At 48.4% G+C, this 19,980-nt stretch overlaps 1 protein-coding gene across 1 annotated transcript in view; it reads right to left on the reverse strand.

Annotated features, from left to right (window-relative positions):
* Window positions 1–19,016, reverse strand: part of LRRC2 (leucine rich repeat containing 2) — a 38,168-nt gene extending 19,152 nt beyond the window's left edge. The window contains exons 1-2 of the mRNA XM_006737283.3: window positions 18,908–19,016; window positions 7,219–7,362 (exon numbers count right to left, since the gene is read on the reverse strand). Coding sequence (XP_006737346.1) covers window positions 7,219–7,343 — 125 coding nt within the window. The 5' untranslated portion in view covers window positions 7,344–7,362; window positions 18,908–19,016. The remainder of the gene's footprint in view (window positions 1–7,218; window positions 7,363–18,907) is intronic.
* Between the last annotated feature and the right edge of the window lie 964 nt (window positions 19,017–19,980).

Raw genomic sequence — 19,980 nt, forward strand, 5'->3', positions numbered from 1 at the left:
GAGCCCCGATCTCGGTCCCCAGACTCCGGGATCATGACCTGAGCCAAAGGCAGTTGCTTAACCAACTGAGCCACCCAAGCGCCCCAAGAGAAAACCAGAATTTCGAACACACATTCCTTTTATATCTGCAGAGTCATCACTGCACCTTTTTTGAGCGTTAACCTTTAGCACAGGTTGGTCGCCCTGTGAGAAGTCTGGCAGGGGTGTGGCGAGGTGGGGAGAGAAAGCCCAGACCTCTTCCCCTCATCCCTTGTTGCGGTGGGACCGCCAGGGCTCAGGGAGTTGTGATCACCTTCTCCTTTATGTAGCTTCAACTGCTTTCAGTTCTGCCTCGTTTTTGTTTCACGTCCCCAACCCCCCCCAACCCCCACCCTTGTGATGGGCAAATCGTAGGGAATGAGTAAGCAGGGGAACCAGAGGGGCAAAGCTGCCAGGGCAGTGTGCAGAGGGTGTGGAGCCAACAAGAGACCCCTGATTCAGAGCCAGGACCACGCTGCTAAAGGAATCACAGGCGTTGAACCATTCTAGTAAGTGCTTATAGACTGTCTTTCCACCAGTCAACAGTTAGGAGTGTTAGCAAAGCTTGGTAGCAACACTAGAGTGTGGTCAATGTCAGTAATTCCTCAGGAGAGCTGCAATGCCGGGGTGGGTGCCTGGGGACACAGCCGGACCCTGCCAGTCACCAACCCTCTAGATCCCCACGGATTTTATAAAGATGATATGTATACCGTATGCTCCAGACGTTCCACTCCTAGGTATTTCTATAAGACAGGGGAAAGTGTCTATCCATACAAAGACCTAGGCATATGTTCATATTAGCTTTATAGCCAAAACCTGAAAACAACCCAGATGCATCTTCATAGGTGAATGGATGGACACACTGTAGCTTATCCACACGTGGACTACTACTCGGCAGTAAAAAGAAATGAACTCTTGATACACACTACCATGTGAATGAATCTCGGTGTCATCAGGCTGAACGAAAGAATCCAGACCAAAAAAAAAATGATTCCATTTATATAAAATGATTTGTAAGACTCTAATAAATGCAAAATCATCTACAGCGACAGGAAGGAGTGACTGCCCAGGCACCGAGGACAGGGGATGAGAGGAAAGAACCACCTAGAGTGAGGAAGAGGCTTCTAAGATGACGAATATGATCCTATCTTGATTGTGCAAATGGTTTTACAGAGGTATATGTACATCAAACTTTTCAAATTGTATCCTTTAAATACGTGTAGTTTCCTGTGTGTCAGTTACGCTCCTCAGTAAGGCTTTCATAAAAAACATTTCGTGGTCCCATTTTCATCACTCCTGCATCCCTCCTCAGTCCCCCTACCCCTCTCTTGCTCTTTTGTGTGCACCTGGACAAACCTCAGTTTAGCTGGCATCCACCTCCCCCCCCCCACCCCTAGCTCCACACCTGCACCCACCCAGGAGTGAGTGTGGAGGAAAATTCACTGCCTTGCAAACTGGCCTCGCTTTGAATGGTGACCCCTGACCCCAGGCCCCCCACTGCTGTCCAGCAGCCCTGCCACACTCCCAAGCTTGACCCTTTGCCCCAGGCCCTAGGTGACTCTTGCACATTTTCTCCCTTTCCAGCAAACCTCCATCAGCGCCTACCCCATCCTCTGTCCCAGAGCTCCTGGTTCAGGGAGGGAAGAAATGAAAGAGAACAGAACACGTGGAACCCCCAGCACCACATCCACGCCACCTGCTCACATGTGTTCCTGTCAACTCTGCCTGTGCTTAGGCTGGTCTGTAAGAACTCTCCCAGATCCTCCTTGTGGTTACACCACCTCCCGAGCTAAACCCAGCCTCTCACCTGCTCAAGGACTTCCTGTAGCCAACCCAACGAAAGAGCTGTGCTGACTCACATCCACAATTCTCCGTTCCCACCCCCCTGTTCTCTGTTGAACCCCCTTCTTTGGAACATCCGCCTTCTTTGGAACTGTTCTCAGCATCCCCCTTCTTTGGAACTGTTCTCAAGGTCATCATGACCTCCACTTTGCTAGACGCAGTGGCCAAATCCAGTCTTCATCTTCTCTGCCCCTTCTGCAGCATTTGGCACAGCCCTTCCCCCCAACCCCCCATGAAGCCTGATTGCCACTTGGCTCCCAGGACCCCTCTCTCTGCCAATTCCACTCCTACCTCTCTAGTCGCTGGGCTGACCCCCCCTCAACTTCCCAACCTCCAAATCTCCAAGGTCCCAACACCCAGCCCTTGGGCCTCTGCCCTTCTCATTCTTTGGATATCTCCCAGTGCCGTGGCTTTAAATAGATCTGTATGCTGATGGTGCCCAATTATAGCTCTCTAGCCAAGACTGCCTCACTGAATCCAGACTCCTTGCTTCCCCTGTATCTCCAGCTGAATGTCAAAAAGAGGTCCCAAAATTAACATGTTCCAACCCAAACTCCTAATCCTCACCCTAAAACCTGCCTCTTCCCCATCCCAGGCCAACCCATGCTTTAGTGTTTGCATTGCTCTTGTGTCTGCCTGGGACATTCGTTCCTGAATTTCTGCAGGGCTGGCTCCCGAGGTCTATGTGCACACTTTTTGCTCTTCCAAAATGACTTTGGGTATCATTGGAGTTTCAAGCTTGCCATTAAGCTGGGAGAAAGAGGAGCATTTTAAAAAAGTATTTTGCTGATGGCCCTGGTTAGCCCAGCTACCACCCTACCCAGATCCTAGTCACAGTGAGCTGAGCTTGGGTAGGCACTCAGCAATCAAGGGGGTAGGGCTTCAGGATCTACCTATGACGTCTCCATGTAATGTCATAAAAGTGATAAGTTTAAAAATTCCAGCACATGGAGAGAGATGAATTTAATACTGGGAGAAACTGGTAGGATTGGCTTGGGATTGTTACTTTTCATTATTAGCGCTTCTGTATAATTTAAATATTTGAATACCATGTGATAAAAATAAATGTAAATACCTAGGGCCACCTGGGCAATTCGGTTAGTTAAGCATCTGACTCTTGATTTTGGCTCAGGTCATGATGTCAGGGTCCTGGGATCGAGCCCTGCATCCAGTTCTGCACTGGGCGTGGAGCCTGCTTAAGATTCTCTCTCTCCCGGGATGCCTGGGTGGCTCAGTCAGTTAAGCGGCTGCCTTCGGCCCAGGTCATGATCCCAACGTCCTGGGATCAAGTCCCACATCAGGCTCCTTGCTCAGCAGGTAACCTGCTTCTCCCTCTCTCTCCCTCTGCTTGTGCTCTCTCTGTCAAATAAATAAAACCTTTAAAAAAAAAAAAAGACTCTCTCTCTCCCTTCTCTCCCCCAGCCCCTCCCTCTGCTCATGTACTCTCTCCCTCTCTTAAATAAAAAATAAATATTTAAAAATAAATAAATGAATGAATGTAAATACCTGCCTTTGGATCTAGATCTGATTGTAGCAGTCAAGGATGTGGGGCAGACCCTGGGTCTAAGACATGCGGATTGAAGGAATAAAAGAAATCCCCCCAAAATGGCAACAGCCAACAGCATGGCCACTGTTCACCAAGCCTTGTGTTCACCAAGCACTTTTCAGGTTAACGCCTCTTCTACCCTCATTTCTTAGACCGAACCCGAAGGGCTACCCTGCCAATGTAATGGAACAATGCCCGTTAAGGCCTACAGAATACATCCTTCCTATATCACAAATGACAAACCAACATAAATGACTCACATATTTTGGTGCAGCCAAAATACAATGGAAAAAAAAGGGTATTAGACACATCTCATTAAAAAGAAGCATATAACAGGGCGCCTGGGTGGCTCAGTTGGTTAAGCGACTGCCTTCGGCTCAGGTCATGATCCTGGAGTCCCTGGATCGAGTCCCGCATCGGGCTCTCTGCTCGGCAGGGAGCCTGCTTCTCCCTCTGACCCTCCCCCCTCTCATGTGCTCTCTCTCTTTCTCTCATTCTCTCTGTCTCAAATAAATAAATAAAATCTTTAAAAAGAAAAAAAAAAAAAGAAGCATATAACAAATCTTTTTTGGATTTCTTTTTAAATGTTTTCTATCCCATTCCCTCTGAAACCTCATGAGAATATAGCTATTTTTTGGTGAGAGTCAAGATGAGACCATGAACTCTTTTTTTCAATTCCATTCTCTTCCTTGAGACTAATTAAAATAAGTAAACTGTCGGGGCGCCTGGGTGGCTCAGCCGTTAAGAGTCTGCCTTTGGCTCAGGTCATGATCCCAGGGTCCTGGGATCAAGCCCCACATCGGGCTCCCTGTTCGGCGGGAAGCCTGCTTCTCCCTCTCCCACTCCCCCTGCTTCTGTTCCTGCTCTCGCTAACTCTCTCTCTGTCAAATAAATAAATAAAATCTAAAAAAAAAAAAAAATAAGTAAACTGTCTAGCATAACATAGAGTTGTCAAATTGCTATGTTATACACCTGAAACTAACGTAACATAGTGTGTCAGCCACATTTCAATAAGAAAAGGGGGGGGAGATGAAAATAAACAAATAAATAAATAAACAGTCTTTGTCTTTATACTTTATCACCCGTATAATTGAATTATCGTCCTCTTGAATCAATTTTAGTAGAACTTCAAATACAAGACAGATAGACATGTAAAATGATGCCATTACAGTTCCACTAATTAAATCAGTAAATGTGCAAATAAAATGCTCTTCCCTTAAGAAAAGAACCCACAAACCTAGCCTGGATGGCAAAGAGCCTCCCTGGATGAGAAAGTCCTCACTCAGAGCCTTACAGCGGTTCTTCTATTTCCCCCACTCAGAGACTGAGTTTCATTCAGATAGAGTGCTAGTCTGTGTTGTATCTCTGCTTATAACTTTTTTTTTAAGATTTTATTTATTTATTTGACAGAGAGAGATAGCGAGAGAGGGAACACAAGCAGGGCGAGTGGGAGAGGGAGAAGCAGGCTTCCCTCCGAGCAGGGAGCCCGATGCGGGGCTTCATCCCAGGACCCCGGGATCATGACCTGAGCCGAAGGCAGATGCTTAATGACTGAGCCACTCAGGTGTCCCCCCGGCTAATAACTTTTAAGTTTTGATACACGCTTCATGAAACAAATACAGTCTTACAAAATGAAGTACCATGAAGTGAGGTCACAGAGCAACCTAGAGTGTTTTGCCTGTTTTCATAAAATTAAATTAACCAAATAATTGCTTGTTCTGATAAGGATTTCACCAGCTTTTCAATATATTGATTTCCCTACAGAAAACAGATCTTGAGAAACTAACGGTTAACCTTCAAATAGTATTAACAATCACAGTATGAATCGTAGTATGGAAACTCAGAGACACCTGCAAAAAACGTAAATTTACTACATTCATTTTTTGCAGGGAAGCTAATCAGCTTGCTCCCTGAACCCCCACATTCCTTCCTCCACCATCCCGACTTCCTCCTCACCTGGCCAGCCAATATGATGGCTGCTTTTCTTATCTTGAGCTAGAAAAGCCTAACAAGGGGCGCCTGGGTGGCTCAGTTGTTAAGCGTCTGCCTTCGGCTCAGGTCATGATCTCAGGGTCCTGGGATCAAGCCCCACATTGGGCTCCCTGCTCGGCGGGAGCCTGCTTCTCCCTCTCCCACTCCCCCTGCTTGTGTTCCCTCTCTCTCTCTGTCAAATAAATAAAATATTAAAAAAAAAAATAGAAAAGCCTAACAAATCCCTAAGAAGTTTTCTGTCTTAGGGCAAGATAAGACGGGCACAAGCCCAATTCAGGGCCGACCCGGTGTACGGGAGGTATGGGAAGCTGTCCACAAAGCCATTTAGCACCACAATGCAAGACAGAGTCCAGGAGGCAAAAACCACTCCAAAGCAGCTGAGAGAACAGTTTGTGGACCCTGGCTCTCCGCAGATGCCTCCAGCTCCAAGAACCCTCGGGGTGGGGGGGGAGGGTTACATCAGCTACACACTTTCCCCAAACCCCCCAGGGCTTGGGTCCCCCTTCAGCAAGTTGTCCTACCCTAGAATAACCCTAGATGCTAGGAGTGGGGAGGAGGTCTGAGCAGAGCTGAGAGCCACTTTGGGCTCACGGGGTCCGGGGACCTGTGTAATTCGTGCTAGTGTAGATCACTCACACCCTTTACCACAGGTGTTGCCCGGTCTGAGGTTCCAATTCTTAAATTCAAGTTTCACATCATATTGGATAACCTCAGATTAGTGCAAGTGGAAAGAACGTCCCAACTATCTGTGATTGCAACATTGTGCAGGGGAAAGAGCTTGGTCAAATCCTCCACTTACCAGCTGTGTCAGCTCGGGCAAGTCACTTAGGTCCCAACTTCCTTGTCTGCAAGTTGGGGATAAGGATAACCACCTGGAACGGCTGTGATGCTTACAGTAACAGCTTAATAATTATCAAGCATGATCAGAACAGGTATTGGTTTGATCCAAATAGTTCATAAAAATGGAGAACTAAGACTAGAGAGACATTCACACCTTACACATTTGGTTTTTAACTTAAAGCACAGAAAAATATCAACCTTTGCCAACTTGAGATAGGGTCAGGGACCTCCTCCGAGAATGGGTCTGCCAATCAGAATCCCATTCTGCCTTCCTTATATAAACCACACCCTCCGCACATCATGCAAGAGCTCCAGTTTTGGTTCCTTCATAGGGAATAAAAAGTAGACATGCAAAGCCACCAGAACGTGCAACCTCTCCAACTTGCCATACTTTTTCGGATTTGTGCAGTGCTGAGTCAATTGTGTGGCTCACGGTTATCCCAAATGCAGTTTTTCCAAAGCGCTCAGCTTCATTTCATATACGTGTAACTCTCTTTTACTCCTATTTCATGAGTTTACATGAGCGTAGTCGAATTACCTCCTCTCAATCCAACTAAAAATGGTGTCAGTACAGCATTCAGCTTAACGGGTGAGGGTGGAAATGCAGGACAGCGAGTGCCCTTGAGGTGCCCTAGGGCATGGTCTGCCCAGGTGTGGAAAGCATCAGAGGGCCTCGTGAGGCCAGCTGAGCAGCGTTCCACAGAGTGTACTATAGAGAGTTTACTGTATCATGGCGTCTACCCCAGGCCTGGTACAGTGCCTGGAATGCATGTGGGTCCATACACCATTGGGGGTGGGGGGGGGTCACTGTTATGGGAATCAGACATTCGCTCTGGGCAACAGCGGGATGCCTCTGAAGCCCAATGAGCAGGAGTCACTGAGAAATCCCAAAACAAGAGCATCCCCCTCCACACCACGACCGCAGCCTGCCTAGTCCCCATACGCTAAAGAAGCTACAGGCAAGTACAGAAAACACATACTTTTCCAATGCACTTTTCTCGAGCCTTTCTGCCTCCTTCTTCTGCCAAGCTTTGTGCTTCTTGACACGTGTTTCCCACAAGGCTCTGATGACAGAAATGTCGAACACGACCACTTTGTGTCCCATTTTGGGAGCAGGAAATTACCTATTTAAGAAACATACATATGTCAGCTTCACACACACACGGAAGAAAATAGATTTAGCATGAACTTTATTTTTTCTTTAAGATTTTATTTATTTATTTGAGAGAGAGTGCGCATGAGCCAGCGCTGGGGGGAGAGGGGGCAGAGAGCAGAGGGGGAGGGAGAAGGATGAGCAGACTCCCTGATGAGCACGGAGCCCACAACACACACGGGGCTCGATCCCAGGACCCCAAGATCACGACTGGAGACCTGAAACCAAGAGTCGGACGCCCAACCGACTGAGCCACCCAGGCACCCCAGTTTTCGCAAGAACTTTAAAACAAAACAAGAATGAATCCATCGTCTTAAGTAATGATGAGATGCCCTGTTAATTCCAAGATGGCAGTTTGCTAATGTTCTTAAAGCCTGATAGCACTCTGGGTGGGTCAAGTCCAACCCCCACTCTGTGATTCCTCCTCTACAAGGTCACACTTGTGTCCCTACCTCTCAGCTGAATTTTGGGTTCCCAAAGCCCCCTGGGACCTCCGCAAGTCTCATGGTTCCAGGTCTCCGGTTGTGCTCTTGGGGTCCTTGGATCGAGCCCACGTTCTACTGAATTTTCTAGCCTCTCATCTTCCCAGTAGGGCTGTACCATACTCAAGGGTACGTTTGTGAGTTAATCAGAACATACACACACACACACACACACACATACACAAAAACCCCACACATACACACACTCCTGGTGGACCTGAGGCTACACAGCAGTCACCATTAAGCGACAAAACCAATCCTTGCACCAAGCGCGTGAGCACTTTCCCAGCCGGGACTGACCACACCACAGAGCATGGGGGACTGTCCTGTGAGAGTCCCCTGCAACATGAAACCTCACAAGCTGCTGGTCTCTGTTTATGTGGTTTTCCAAGTGCAAGGAAAGTCAAAGTCAGGTACATCTTGGCCCTTCATCGAAGCGAGACCCAGCACAGTGCCTAGCACACAGCAGACCCTCCATAAATACTTGTGGAATCAACAAATGAAAACTGAATAAAAGGTTTGCATCCAGATTGCTCCCCTCTCAGGCCGCTCAACGAGCTTTCTCTCTTCTTTTTTATGTTCCCATCTTGCATCTTGTTTTTACTATTTGCCTTAAGTGATTATTTGCTCACTGCAAAAATAAATAAATAAATAGGACATAAAAGTACATTTTAATGTTCATTCCACTAACCTACACTGATCTCCCTTATCTAAAAATAACTTCCTAGTTATCGTTTTAAATTTCCCCTACTTAAGAGCCCTGAAATCTGGCTCCATCCTTTTCCTGATTCACACACACACACACACACACACACACACACAGCGTGTCAGTTGGCAGATCACAGGGCTGTTGAATATTCTCTGCTCCAGTTCCAGACGCTTCTAAATGGCAGTCAGTGGGGATACAAAATCAAATATTTAATCTTCTGACTCAGCTGTGTATTCTATGAATGGCTTGCCAGGCTGAGTGGGAGAGCTGGCTTCTGTTTGTGCAGTGGAATGCTGGAGAGCCCTCGTTTTCGTCTAACGAGCTGAAAATGCTGGCCCCGATTTACTTCCGTCTTTCCCTTCATTTCTGACATCTGGGACTGTCTTTTGTCTCCCTTAAAATTCTTTTACCTAAAGGAGATTTCTGACAAAGGTGTAAGGGGTGCGTCTAGTAGTTTTGATTTGCATTTCCCTGACAGCTAATGATGTTGACTGAACATCTTTTTATGTGCTTATCGACCTTTTTTTTTAAAGATTTTATTTATTTTTTTAAAGGCATTTTTAAATTTTTTTTTTTTTAAGATTTTATTTATTTATTTGACAGAGAGAGAGACAGCGAGAGAGGGAACACAAGCAGGGGGAGTGGGAGAGGGAGAAGCAGGCCTCCCGCGGAGCAGGGAGCCCGATGCGGGGCTCGATCCCAGGACCCCGGGATCATGACCTGAGCCAAGGGCAGATGCTTAATGACTGAGCCACCCAGGTGCCCCAGACCATTTTTATACCTTCTTGGGAGAAATGTCTGTTCAGATCCTTTGCCAAATTTTAAATTGGGCCATTTGCCTTTTTATTGTTGACTTGTAATAATTCTTTATATATCCTAAGCACAGGTCCTTCGTCAAATAAATGATTTGCAGGGGCGCCTGGGTGACTCAGATGGTTAAGCGTCTGCCTTCGGCTCAGGTCATGATCCCAGGGTTTTGGGATCGAGTCCCGCATCGGGCTCCCTGCTAGGCGGGGAGCCTGCTTCTCCCCCTGCCTCTGCCTCTCTCTCTCTCTCTCTGACTTTCATGAATAAATAAATAAAACATTTAAAATAAATAAATAAATACATGATTTGCAAAACTTTTTCAACTCCTTCCTTTTACTTTTAACCTAAGTGTATGGTTATATTTGATTTTGTAGACAGAACCTTTTTTTTTTTTTTTAAGTAGGCTCCACGCCCAGCGTGGAGCTTGAACTCAGAACCCTGAGATCAGCAGTCGCATCTCACACTGACTGATCCAGCCAGGCGCCCCTGTTGACAGAATCTTGTTGGATCATTTATTTCACACACTCCAACAATGTCTTTTAATTGGTGTATTTGGGCAATTTACATTTAACATAATTACTGATACTTTGCATTTAGGTCTAAATTCACTTATTACCTATATTCTGCTTCACTCCTCTTTTGTTTTCCTCTTTACACGTTCAAGTCTTCCTTTGCGTTTATCTGAACATTTTTTTAGTATTCAATTTATTTTCTCTATTGTGTTTTGGACTATGTTTCTCCGTGTAGTCTTTTCTTTTTCATGGTTGCCCTAGGGAGAATAAGCTTCCGGCTTCACTTCTCATAGTCCATCAGAAACAATATTTTAAGCACTTGGAGTGAGACGTGGAAACCTTACTACCACCGAGGTCCCCTAGGCTCTCGCCTCCATGCTGCTGTTGTCCCATGCACTGAACCTGTCGGTGTTCTATTTTGGGCTTCCCAATCATGAAATGTTTTGAAAGAACTCACGAGGAGGACGCTAGCCCATCACGTCTACCCTGGTATGGATCATATCTGTGGCTCCTCCTTCATTCCTGTTGTCCCATGTCCCCTCTGGTAGCATATCCCTTCTGCCTAAACAACTCCCCCCTTAACAGTCCCCTCAGGCAGAGGACATTGGCTGACAAATGCTCTGTTCCCCTTCGCCTGAATATCTTTTTTTCACCTTCACTCCTTTTTTTTCTTTTCCTTTTTTTTTTTCACCTTCACTCCTGAAGATTGTTTTTGCTGGATAGAGAATCCCGAGTTCATTCTTTTTGCTCAGCACTTTATAGACACTGCCTGTTTCTTCCGGCCTCCATGGTTTCCCACGAGAAATGTGCAGTTGTTGGAACGATAAGTCTCATCGAGGTGACGCATCATGGTTCTCTCACGACTTGTTGAGAACTGTTCCTTGTCTTTGGTTTTCCTTTTTAATTATGACGAATCTGGGCATGGATTTCTTTGGGTTTATCCTGTGTGGGATTTGCCAGCTCCTCTGGTCGGGAGGTTCCTGAGTCTGCTCACTTTTTTAGAGGTCTCTTTTCCTCTCTTTTTTCAGATTGGTAATATTCAGCAATCCATCTTCAAATGTCCCACCCCTTCCCTAGATCATCTCCGTTATGTTTATGAATCTATCCAGGGAGTGCTTTTATTTCAATGATTGTCTATTTTATTTCTAAAGTTGCCCTTTGGTTCTTTATACCTTCTACTTGTTGCTGATCCTTTTATCTTTCCATTCACACCCGAGGGCAGAGGGAGAGGACCCCAGAAAGGACAAACTTGGAAGGTCTTCCAACCTCGTTTGAGAAGTTGCGGCTCAGCCCAGCAGACAGCAGGGAAGTCCTCTGGTTTGGTCAGGCTGGTCTGGCTCACTGGGCAACTCATAGTGCCCACCCCCCACCCCCCGCCCAGAGCGCCGATGGAAGGCCACGTGACCAGCCACCAGGGTTGTGGACATATGCAGTGGGGGTCCAGGGTCGCAGGAAGCCTTCAGAGCACAGGGGCTCCATGAGGGCTCTGTTTTCCAGGTGGAAAGGACTGCAGAAAAGTTCTTGTTAGCCAGGGCTGTCCGGTTGCAAAGGACCAGGTTCTGGGCCAGGGGCTGGGGCCAGTTCCAGTAGCCGTGCCCCCGACCGCCCCCTCCCGCCCACACCGGAAAAGGCAGGGGACCTCCTCCCACCGCGCTGTCCCTCCAGGGCTCTCCCCTGAGAAAGTCTAACGTGGAGTTCGCTTTAAAGGACTAGTACTTCAAGGAACAGTGCTGTGTGTCAGACAGTACAGATGTTGAAGGCTACGTTCAGAGCTGAGAGGCAGTACGTGATGACTGACAGAGTAGGTGATCTGTGTGGTTCAGCTCAGACATCACATTCCTTCCCCCCGCACACTGTCCTCCGACGGCTCAGTGCCGTTCAGCTGCCCATGTCACCCCCCAGTGGCCGTCTGGGATGGAGGCCTTGGTCCACCCTGGCCTTCAGCTCAAACAGCAGAAGGCATGCTGATTAAGGTCAGATCCTCAGGCGCAGCTCAGGGATGAGCCCAGGAGCTCTAAACAACTTTATGGTTGTTCTCCGAGCTCTTCCCTCTCCTCAGTTCCCTGGCTTCTTCTAGATTTCTGGGGCTCCTTTTTACAGTCCTCTGGCCAGAGAACTGGGACTTTAATCCCCCTGCTTTGCTATGCACGCTCTTTTGGGGGCCAAGTAGCAGGAAGGCCTGGGGAGAGAAAAAGCAATGAGAGTTTTCTCCATCCTCTGGGGCCTGCAACTCCTTCAATCCAAAAGGAAAGATCCCTTTCTCAAAGTTTTGAGTGACTGAGGCCCTCCACTATCAACCTCCCCCCGCCATGCCCCTGCCCCTCCTGTTACTACTAAACCCTTTGGGGGCTGAAGCATGACAGGATGGAGAAAAGAAGAACAGGGATTTGCCTGCACTCTCTGAGCATAAGGGGTCCCCTTTTCCACCTGTGGAGCAATATTAGGCACCCTTGTGCCCAATTCTGGATTCTAGGCTGCTTTGAGTCCAGGCTGCGCAAAACTGCGGGCGAAAATGGGAAACATACCACGGGCTCTCTGTACTTGGAATTCTGGTGTCTTGCCCTTACTCTCTTGCAACCAGTTACTTTTCAGAGTCTTCATATTCCCGCTCCATGTATTCCTTCCGGGTTTCAGAGCTGCATTCAGTGGGACAGACATGGTAGAGTGTGCCTAACTCTGTCTCACCCAGAACCAGAAACCACTGCATTTAATTTGTCTTTTACCACATTCCTTACTCTGTCATTTTCAGCTCAGGAGCTCCTAAGCTGCAAAGGTCTTAAGGTTTTGGCTTTTGACCAAAAAAAAAAAAAGCTTCCATAAAGGCCTGCCAAGCATCAGCCTGAAGACAAGAGAGCACAGTCCCCAGCCTGAAATGGAGAAAAATTAGAAGGAGAGAAAGAACCAGGACGACTTAAATGCTTTGAGGCCACCTCTACACATAATCCAAGTCTACACATAAAAGCAAAGCAAAAAGCAAAAGTAAAGGGAGCTTTCCGAGCAGCGTGGACAGCCCAGGCAGCCCAGGGTACTTAAAGCTGGAAAGACTGCTCTCTGTTCAGGATGTGTGTGCTCTCGATCAACCAGCGTGGCTCAGCCTCTGCTGTTGAGTTACTGTCATTTTCTTAGACCAGCAAATCCTTGGGGAGTAACCAGATCTGTCCATTAACTGCCCATGCGTTAAACACACACACACACACACACACACACACCATTGCTCATTAGTTTCTATGCATTCGTTTGGAAAAATGTAATTCAGGTGTGTATCCTAGAGGAATGGTCTCTTCTTGATGCCTTTAGGTTCTATTTTTAAATACTTCCAAATCAATTTTAATGTCAGTATTTTGGTGGGAAAGAGCATATCCTGTCTGTCATCTAACCATGTTCCCCATTTCCCTTGTATCTTGCAAAGCAGAGAAGGAGGTTCTATTCTTCAATTAAGAGGGTTTTGAATGTGCCAGAATTTAAATCAAGGTCTTACCTGTGAGATGTTCTGTTTGCAAATGTGTGTGACAAAATGCAGAGGCTTTAAGAGCAGTGAGAGATAACCACGTTTGCTAGAGGTCTGCATGTACTGTCCAGAAAGCCTGGGAAGCTAAGAAATAACCAACCCGTGAATGCCAGGTCCAACCCAGCCCCTGGTGTCCTGTACAGGACAGGGCTGAATCTAGACCTCCCTAGACAACTGGGCAGGTTCGAGATCAACCCTGGAGATGGTAGCTCTGTGGGTGGGTGTCAGATCAGAAGAGTGGTTTTATAATAGGAGCCGATGAGTCATTCCAGGACAGGCAGGAGATGCTCCATCCAGGAACAAAGCCACACTGGGGAGCAGCGACCAGTCACTCAGCAGTTTCAGGAATGAAAGACGATTCCCTGGCAAATTTACAAAGCTCATCTCTTCTTTGTAGCATGAGCTCCAGTCAACACAACCTTTCAGGCAAATACGTAAAATGCAATTTCCTAAGCATTAGGTTTCTCTAGAACTATAGAAAGAGCACCATGATATACTATCCCAAAGCAGTAAAGAGAAATTCACCTTTCCAGGATGTGGTGTAAGAGACCATCAATTCAAATAAAGCACTATCCTCCTAGAGAAAACACAACATCCGAGCAGACTCTCCTGAGGCACCATAAGAAATGCAGAGCATTAGCCTGAGCCCTCAGTGGATTTTGCAGCAAAGATTCATGGACCCAAGGGGACATCTGATTCCAGTTGCCTGCTGGAGATCTATCTGGCTTTGCATTACAGAAGAAGCACCAGAACACGCATCCCTAGCTTTGGGCCCAACGGTCCACAGCCAGGGAGCATCTTCCAGAGAAGAAAACACACAGGACTAGAAGAGAGGAGAGGATGACAACAACATCGCTCATGGCAACAGAAAGGACACTGGGCCAGAGTGCCCTGAGGCTCATTTTTCCTCCCGTGCTTGGTGTTCTGGGTCCTGAGTGAACACGTCAACAAGCAGAGACTCTCAAAGGTTGGATTCACAGTGGAAAGGAAAATTCCTCCTGGGAAAACCTTTTGCTTCACTACAGGGGTCAGTAAATTTTCTCAGTAAAGGGCAAGATAGTAAATATTGGAGGCTTCCCCATCCAACTGGCAAAATGGAAGATATTCTGTAGGTACTTACATCACAAAAGAGAAAACTCCTGGCCTGCCCCTCCCTGCTGACTTGCCCTGGGCCTGCCAGAGCCATGAGCATGCTTCCACGCTTTGTGCTCGGTTGCCACCTGCTAGAGACATGCTCAGAACAAGAGCGACTGGCCCGAGAGGGAAAGGCCCAGCAGGCCAGCATGCAGAGGGACTGGGAATGGGGATCTGCTGTAGTCAGGTTCACTCTCTGTTCTGGGACACCCAGATGCCGGTGTGTCCTTCTCTCTTCCTGCCGGCTCAAGTTGGGTAGCTGGCTGGAGGCTAAGTGGCCTTGCTAAGTCACCAACTCCTGAGCAGAGATTCCACTGCCTGGTGCCTGGCTATTGCCAACAGCAGAGTCTCCAACATATAGAGAGCAACCAGCATGGGCCTTGGGCAGTAGCAAGATACAGCTGGTCAGATAGACAGACACTGAGAGTGGAGGGGAATGGCGGGGGGTGGGGGACGCTCCAGCTTGGTCTCCATGGTTCACAGTGCTAGCCCCCTCCAGCGGTGCCCACGTGCTTTACAAAAACATGTGCCAATCCCATGTGTGAACAATAAACTTTAGTGAACAATAAACTAGATTTTGCTTTGTGGATCTGATGGCTTTAACTAGTATCCACAAATTCCTTGACATTCTTTCCTTTAAGAGGGTAGAACTTAATTCCTCCCCCTTGAGCATGGGTTGGATTCAGTGACTCACTTCTAATGAATAAAATGTGGTGAGAAAGACGGCATGCGGCTTCTGAGACCAAGTCCCACCAGGTGCTCCTCTCTCTGTCTCTTGGGGCATGCACTCCGGGGGAAGCCAGCCACTGTGTCATGAGGATGCTCAAGCAGCCCTATGGAGAAGCTTCATATGGAGAGGAGCAGAGGCCTCCCGCCAGCAGCCACGTGAGCAGAAGCTGTCTAAAAGCAGATCCTCCAGCCCCTGTTGAGCCTTCAGATGGTAGCAGCCCCAGAAGACATCTCAGCTGCAACTTCACGACAGACCCTAAGCCAGGACCTCTCAGCTAAGCCATTCCCAACCCTCAGAGACCATGACATAATATGTTTGGTGTATTAAGCTGTAAGTGTTGGGGTGATTTGTTATGCAGCAATAAATCATTAATACAGTAGACAGTAAAATAAGAATCAGTCTCAATTTATAGCGACATCTGGTGTCTATAACTTGCTGCCTCCTTGACAGAGCCACCTGGATGTCTCACACCTATCTCAAAGAAACGTAATTTCTTCCAAAGTTCCTCACTTAGAATCTAACCATTCCTGGCTGCCTTAATTCCTCACTTTGACTCTGTCATTACCTGGAGGTCACTCCTTTATGCCTTCTGCTTCCTCACCCCGCCCGCCATGTGGGCATGAGCACCTACACAAACACACACATTCGTTTGCACATCCAGTGTATCACCCAAGTCTTGGAGGGCATGCATTTCTCACCACCAGTTCATGTCACAGCTGGCCTCAGTCGCGCAGAAGCCTCACAGCTGGTGTCCTGACTTCCCACTCACCCACATCCAATCCATTTGTCGCACAACGGTGAGAGAATGACATCATCCTGCCGCCTGGTTCAAGAGCTCCAGAGACTTCCCTCCGGGGTGAGGGGGAGATCCCAGCTCCTCCCAGGGCCCAGTGAGACTCTGGCATGATACACCCTCGACTGCTCTCCTCCTCGGTGCCTCACCCACCCCACGCTTCCTTGTACCTCAGACCCTGCACACACTGTGCCCTCTGCCTAGACACTCTTCCCCCATCTGCCTGGCTTCCCCACACCCCACACCCCCGAACTCACCTTCAGTGTTCTCTCCTCAGCACGGCCTTCACAGCCTCTTCATCTAAGGTAGATCCTACCATTATTTTATCTCTCAGACTGTTGCTAATTTATTTCACAGCGCACAACATGAGTTGAACGATTTGCTTGTTGGTTTAATTATAATTTGACTGTGGACTGCACTGAGAAGGGCCAGCCACCCAAGAAGCCCCAGACGTGAGCTCAGAGTCAGCCACGGACCCTGAGCGGCCACCAGGGGACAGAGGGTGACAGACAGCAGCCTTGGAGTACAGGCAGCCAGGCTTCTGCTTCTGGACCTCAACACAGAAACCCTGCGTGTTGAGTCAGTTTACTTGGCATGTGTCCCTGTTCTTTGATTCCTGGGAACCCCAAATAACTGACATTAGGGGCACTCATCAAATGGGGAAGGATGAATGTCCCTGCCCCTAAGCTCTCCATCTGGGGAGGAGAACAGATGCTCACAGAGATACATTTCAGTGCTGCGTGTGGATTCGATAATGGGGGCGGACAGATGCTGTGGAGTCAGAAGAGGAGGGAGGGACGGCCTCAAGTGCGTGTGGGGAGGGGGGCTCGAGGCAGTCCCACAGGGACCCCGAGGAAGGGGAAAGGGACCGTCCATGCAGGTTTGCTTGGATAATTGTTCACACTTCCTCCACAACCCAGGTACATCAGAATCCCTTTTACAGAGCTATCCACTGTCCGAGCCAGAGGGCATGACTGGAAAAATATGTCCCCTGGCACCAGAGCACTCGTCCCCACTCGGAAGACGAATGCCAGGGTTCCAGGCGGGAGGAGCACTTTCTGGTCACCTCATCCTCCCCCTTCTGGTCAAGCAGCAGACTGGGCAGAGGGGCGTGGGAGGCTGGGTACAGGGCTCACATCTCTGAGGGTCTGAAGTACGAAGGGTCTGGGGGAGGAGACCCAACAAAGCCCACAATACAGGGGTCCGGCCATTCTGGGTGCCCCCTCGGCCAGGCTGGGAGACAGACAGCAGCAAGGGGGAGGTGTGTCTAGGCAGAACGCACAGTGTGTGCACAGTCTGAGGGACGGAGCTGAGGTCCGGGGGGTCACCCGAACATCCATGGGGAGAGAGGCCTAGCCCCATGGTCCCCACCTGCTCTTCAGAACCCCCAGGGCCCCTCTTTCCTCTGCACAGACCGGCTCCAGGCTTTCCACAGCATTCTTCCCAGTGTGGCCGCCATGTGAATAAGACCCACCATCAGCCTTGCTGGAACTAAGGGAGTGACTATGACCATGGGGATTCCTGGTGACACCAGTGTACAGAGGGAGCAAAGACATGGCCAACAAGGGGCTTTCGTGACGCACAAATCCCACTCGATCCTCACCTAAAGCCACTGCCTGGACCCCAGAGTTGGAACACAGAGCGAGTTTTCCGATAGAAACAGTAGGGTTATTAAAGGCTAAATACTCAAGTGAGGTCTGTATAGTCACAATATTGCAGCCAAATTCCAAATTAAATTACATTTTCTCTCACTAGGTCAGTTTCCCTGGGAACACCCATTGTTTTCATGGTAATTTGTTAAACTAGAAAATCCTGGCTGGGAGGCAGAGGCTCAGGGAAGGGATTAGGAGGACCTTCTCAGGGTCAGCCTGCCTGCCCGGGCTGGAGTCCCGCCTCCTCCACTTAGAGCTGCACGTCCCTGAGATGGTCACCTAACCTCTCTGCACCCCAGTGTACTTATCTGAACACGATGGGACAGCAGCACTCCACTCAGAGAACTGGTGACAAGGTCACGTGTGATAATTTGTGTCAAGTGCTTAAGACCGTACTTGGCACCTAGTAAACTCCAAAAATGTCAGTTATTGAAAGAAAAGAAGAAAAGAAATGAAGACAGACATTGTCACCAGTGAAAGGTTAGATATGAATACCTGAGGATTCTTCTGCTCCGGGCATGGTTAGCAGAGGTTCTCTGCCAGATCGCCCCAGCCCCTGAGTTACCGGAGAGGATTTGGCAGAAAAGAGTCACCGGCACTCAGCTGAGCTGCTTACAAAGCCAGATGATTCTCCCCTGGGTCTCTGATCACTTTCCCAACGTCACCCTCTCCCCAGGAGGGTGAGACGGTCCCAGGAGGAAAGACTTCCCCCGCAGATGTCAATCATCCCTTCCAGGCCACCCAAGACACAAACAAAGTTGATTTATCTCCCCTAGACAACACTTTGGACCAGAAAGTTTTGAGCTCAGCCTTGGGCACCAGGGCAGTTTACTGGGGAAAACCCCACTAACCAGGAGCAGGAATCTTGGGGACCCCCTGCCACAGCAGCAGCCTTGCTGGGGACCACCTGCCCTGGCCACATTCTCTCCTTCTCCACTCAATTCCAGTTCTTGCCCTAAAATGCAGATAAATGCATGAGCCTCCGCCCTGTGTCTCACTGGGGGTGTTTGCCCCTGTCCTGCCATGGGACAGTGGGAAGATATAAACAAGGAGGCGCTGCCCCCCATCCTCCCGGCAGATGCCACAAGCCCCCTCGCTCCCAGCGCCCACCCCCACGATCTCCCCCCAGTCTCAGGAGCAGACGCTCACTTGCCCCTGCCACGTCCCCACCCCCACGACGGCCACCTACCCGTGACTGCACGGCAGCCCCAGCCCCTGCCTGCTGCCTGCCCAGTGGAATCCGGGTTGCGGAGACTGTTGACACCCACGGCCACCACACACTGGAGCTTCCTGGCCTGTGCACTAATGGGCTATATTTGTCGGCTGATAATATGATCTGTAGGCCATGTGCTGATAAACTATCTATCTATTCTATGTGACTCAGCCCGGCATGAGACAAAACACATTTCAGAGGGGAGGGCTTGGCACGGGGCAAACAACGAGCTGGCCAGTGTGAGCCCTACAACCCGGGATTACCATACCTCCCTTTTCACACAGGCCGTCCTGAAGCGAGTCAAGTAAAATAGGCCAGAGAGGGGAAAGAGCCCTGTGTTCTCTGCATTCCGAGCTAAGAACCACACGAAAAGCAGGATCAGAACGCCATACGACCCAGCGAATGTAAAACTGTTTTCAATGTTTGAAGCTACAGCTATCACACGTCTGGATTTCACCTTGTTTTTCTTTTAAAGTTCCTAAAACATATGAGAATTTAGGTTCTCTTTAGTGATTTTACTAACTGGGCAAAGATGCTTTGCTGAGATCCAACATTGTGACAATTTGACAATCAGTTAATCAGGAATTGCTCCCACCTTACTGCATCCCCCACCCGCCATGTCCCCCACCCAGCCCCCACCCCTGCCTGTTCCAAGAGGGTCCCTACAACCACCCCACTTCCGGGCAACAGACTCCTCATACACCTTCATCCTAAACAGAAAAACACCCTTTGTCTAATATAGACATAATAACTCTAACTACAAAATAGTTGGATTTTGAAGGGACTATGTTCTATGTGTTGACATTTATAATTAAATTATCATTTTATTGATGCAATCCCTATCCAAATACCAACAGCATTTTTCACAGAACTAGAACAAACCATCCTAAAATGTATATGGAATGACAAAAGACCCCAAATAGCCAAAGCAATTTTGAAAAAAGAAGAGCAAAGCTGGAGGCATCACAATTCCAGACCTCAAGTTACATTACAAACCTGTAGTAATCAAAACAGTATGGTACTGGGACAAAAGCAGACACGTAGATCAA

Source organism: Leptonychotes weddellii, chromosome 1 (assembly GCF_054177405.1).
Source record: "Leptonychotes weddellii isolate Sample4059 chromosome 1, ASM5417740v2, whole genome shotgun sequence".
Lineage (NCBI taxonomy): Eukaryota > Metazoa > Chordata > Mammalia > Carnivora > Phocidae > Leptonychotes > Leptonychotes weddellii.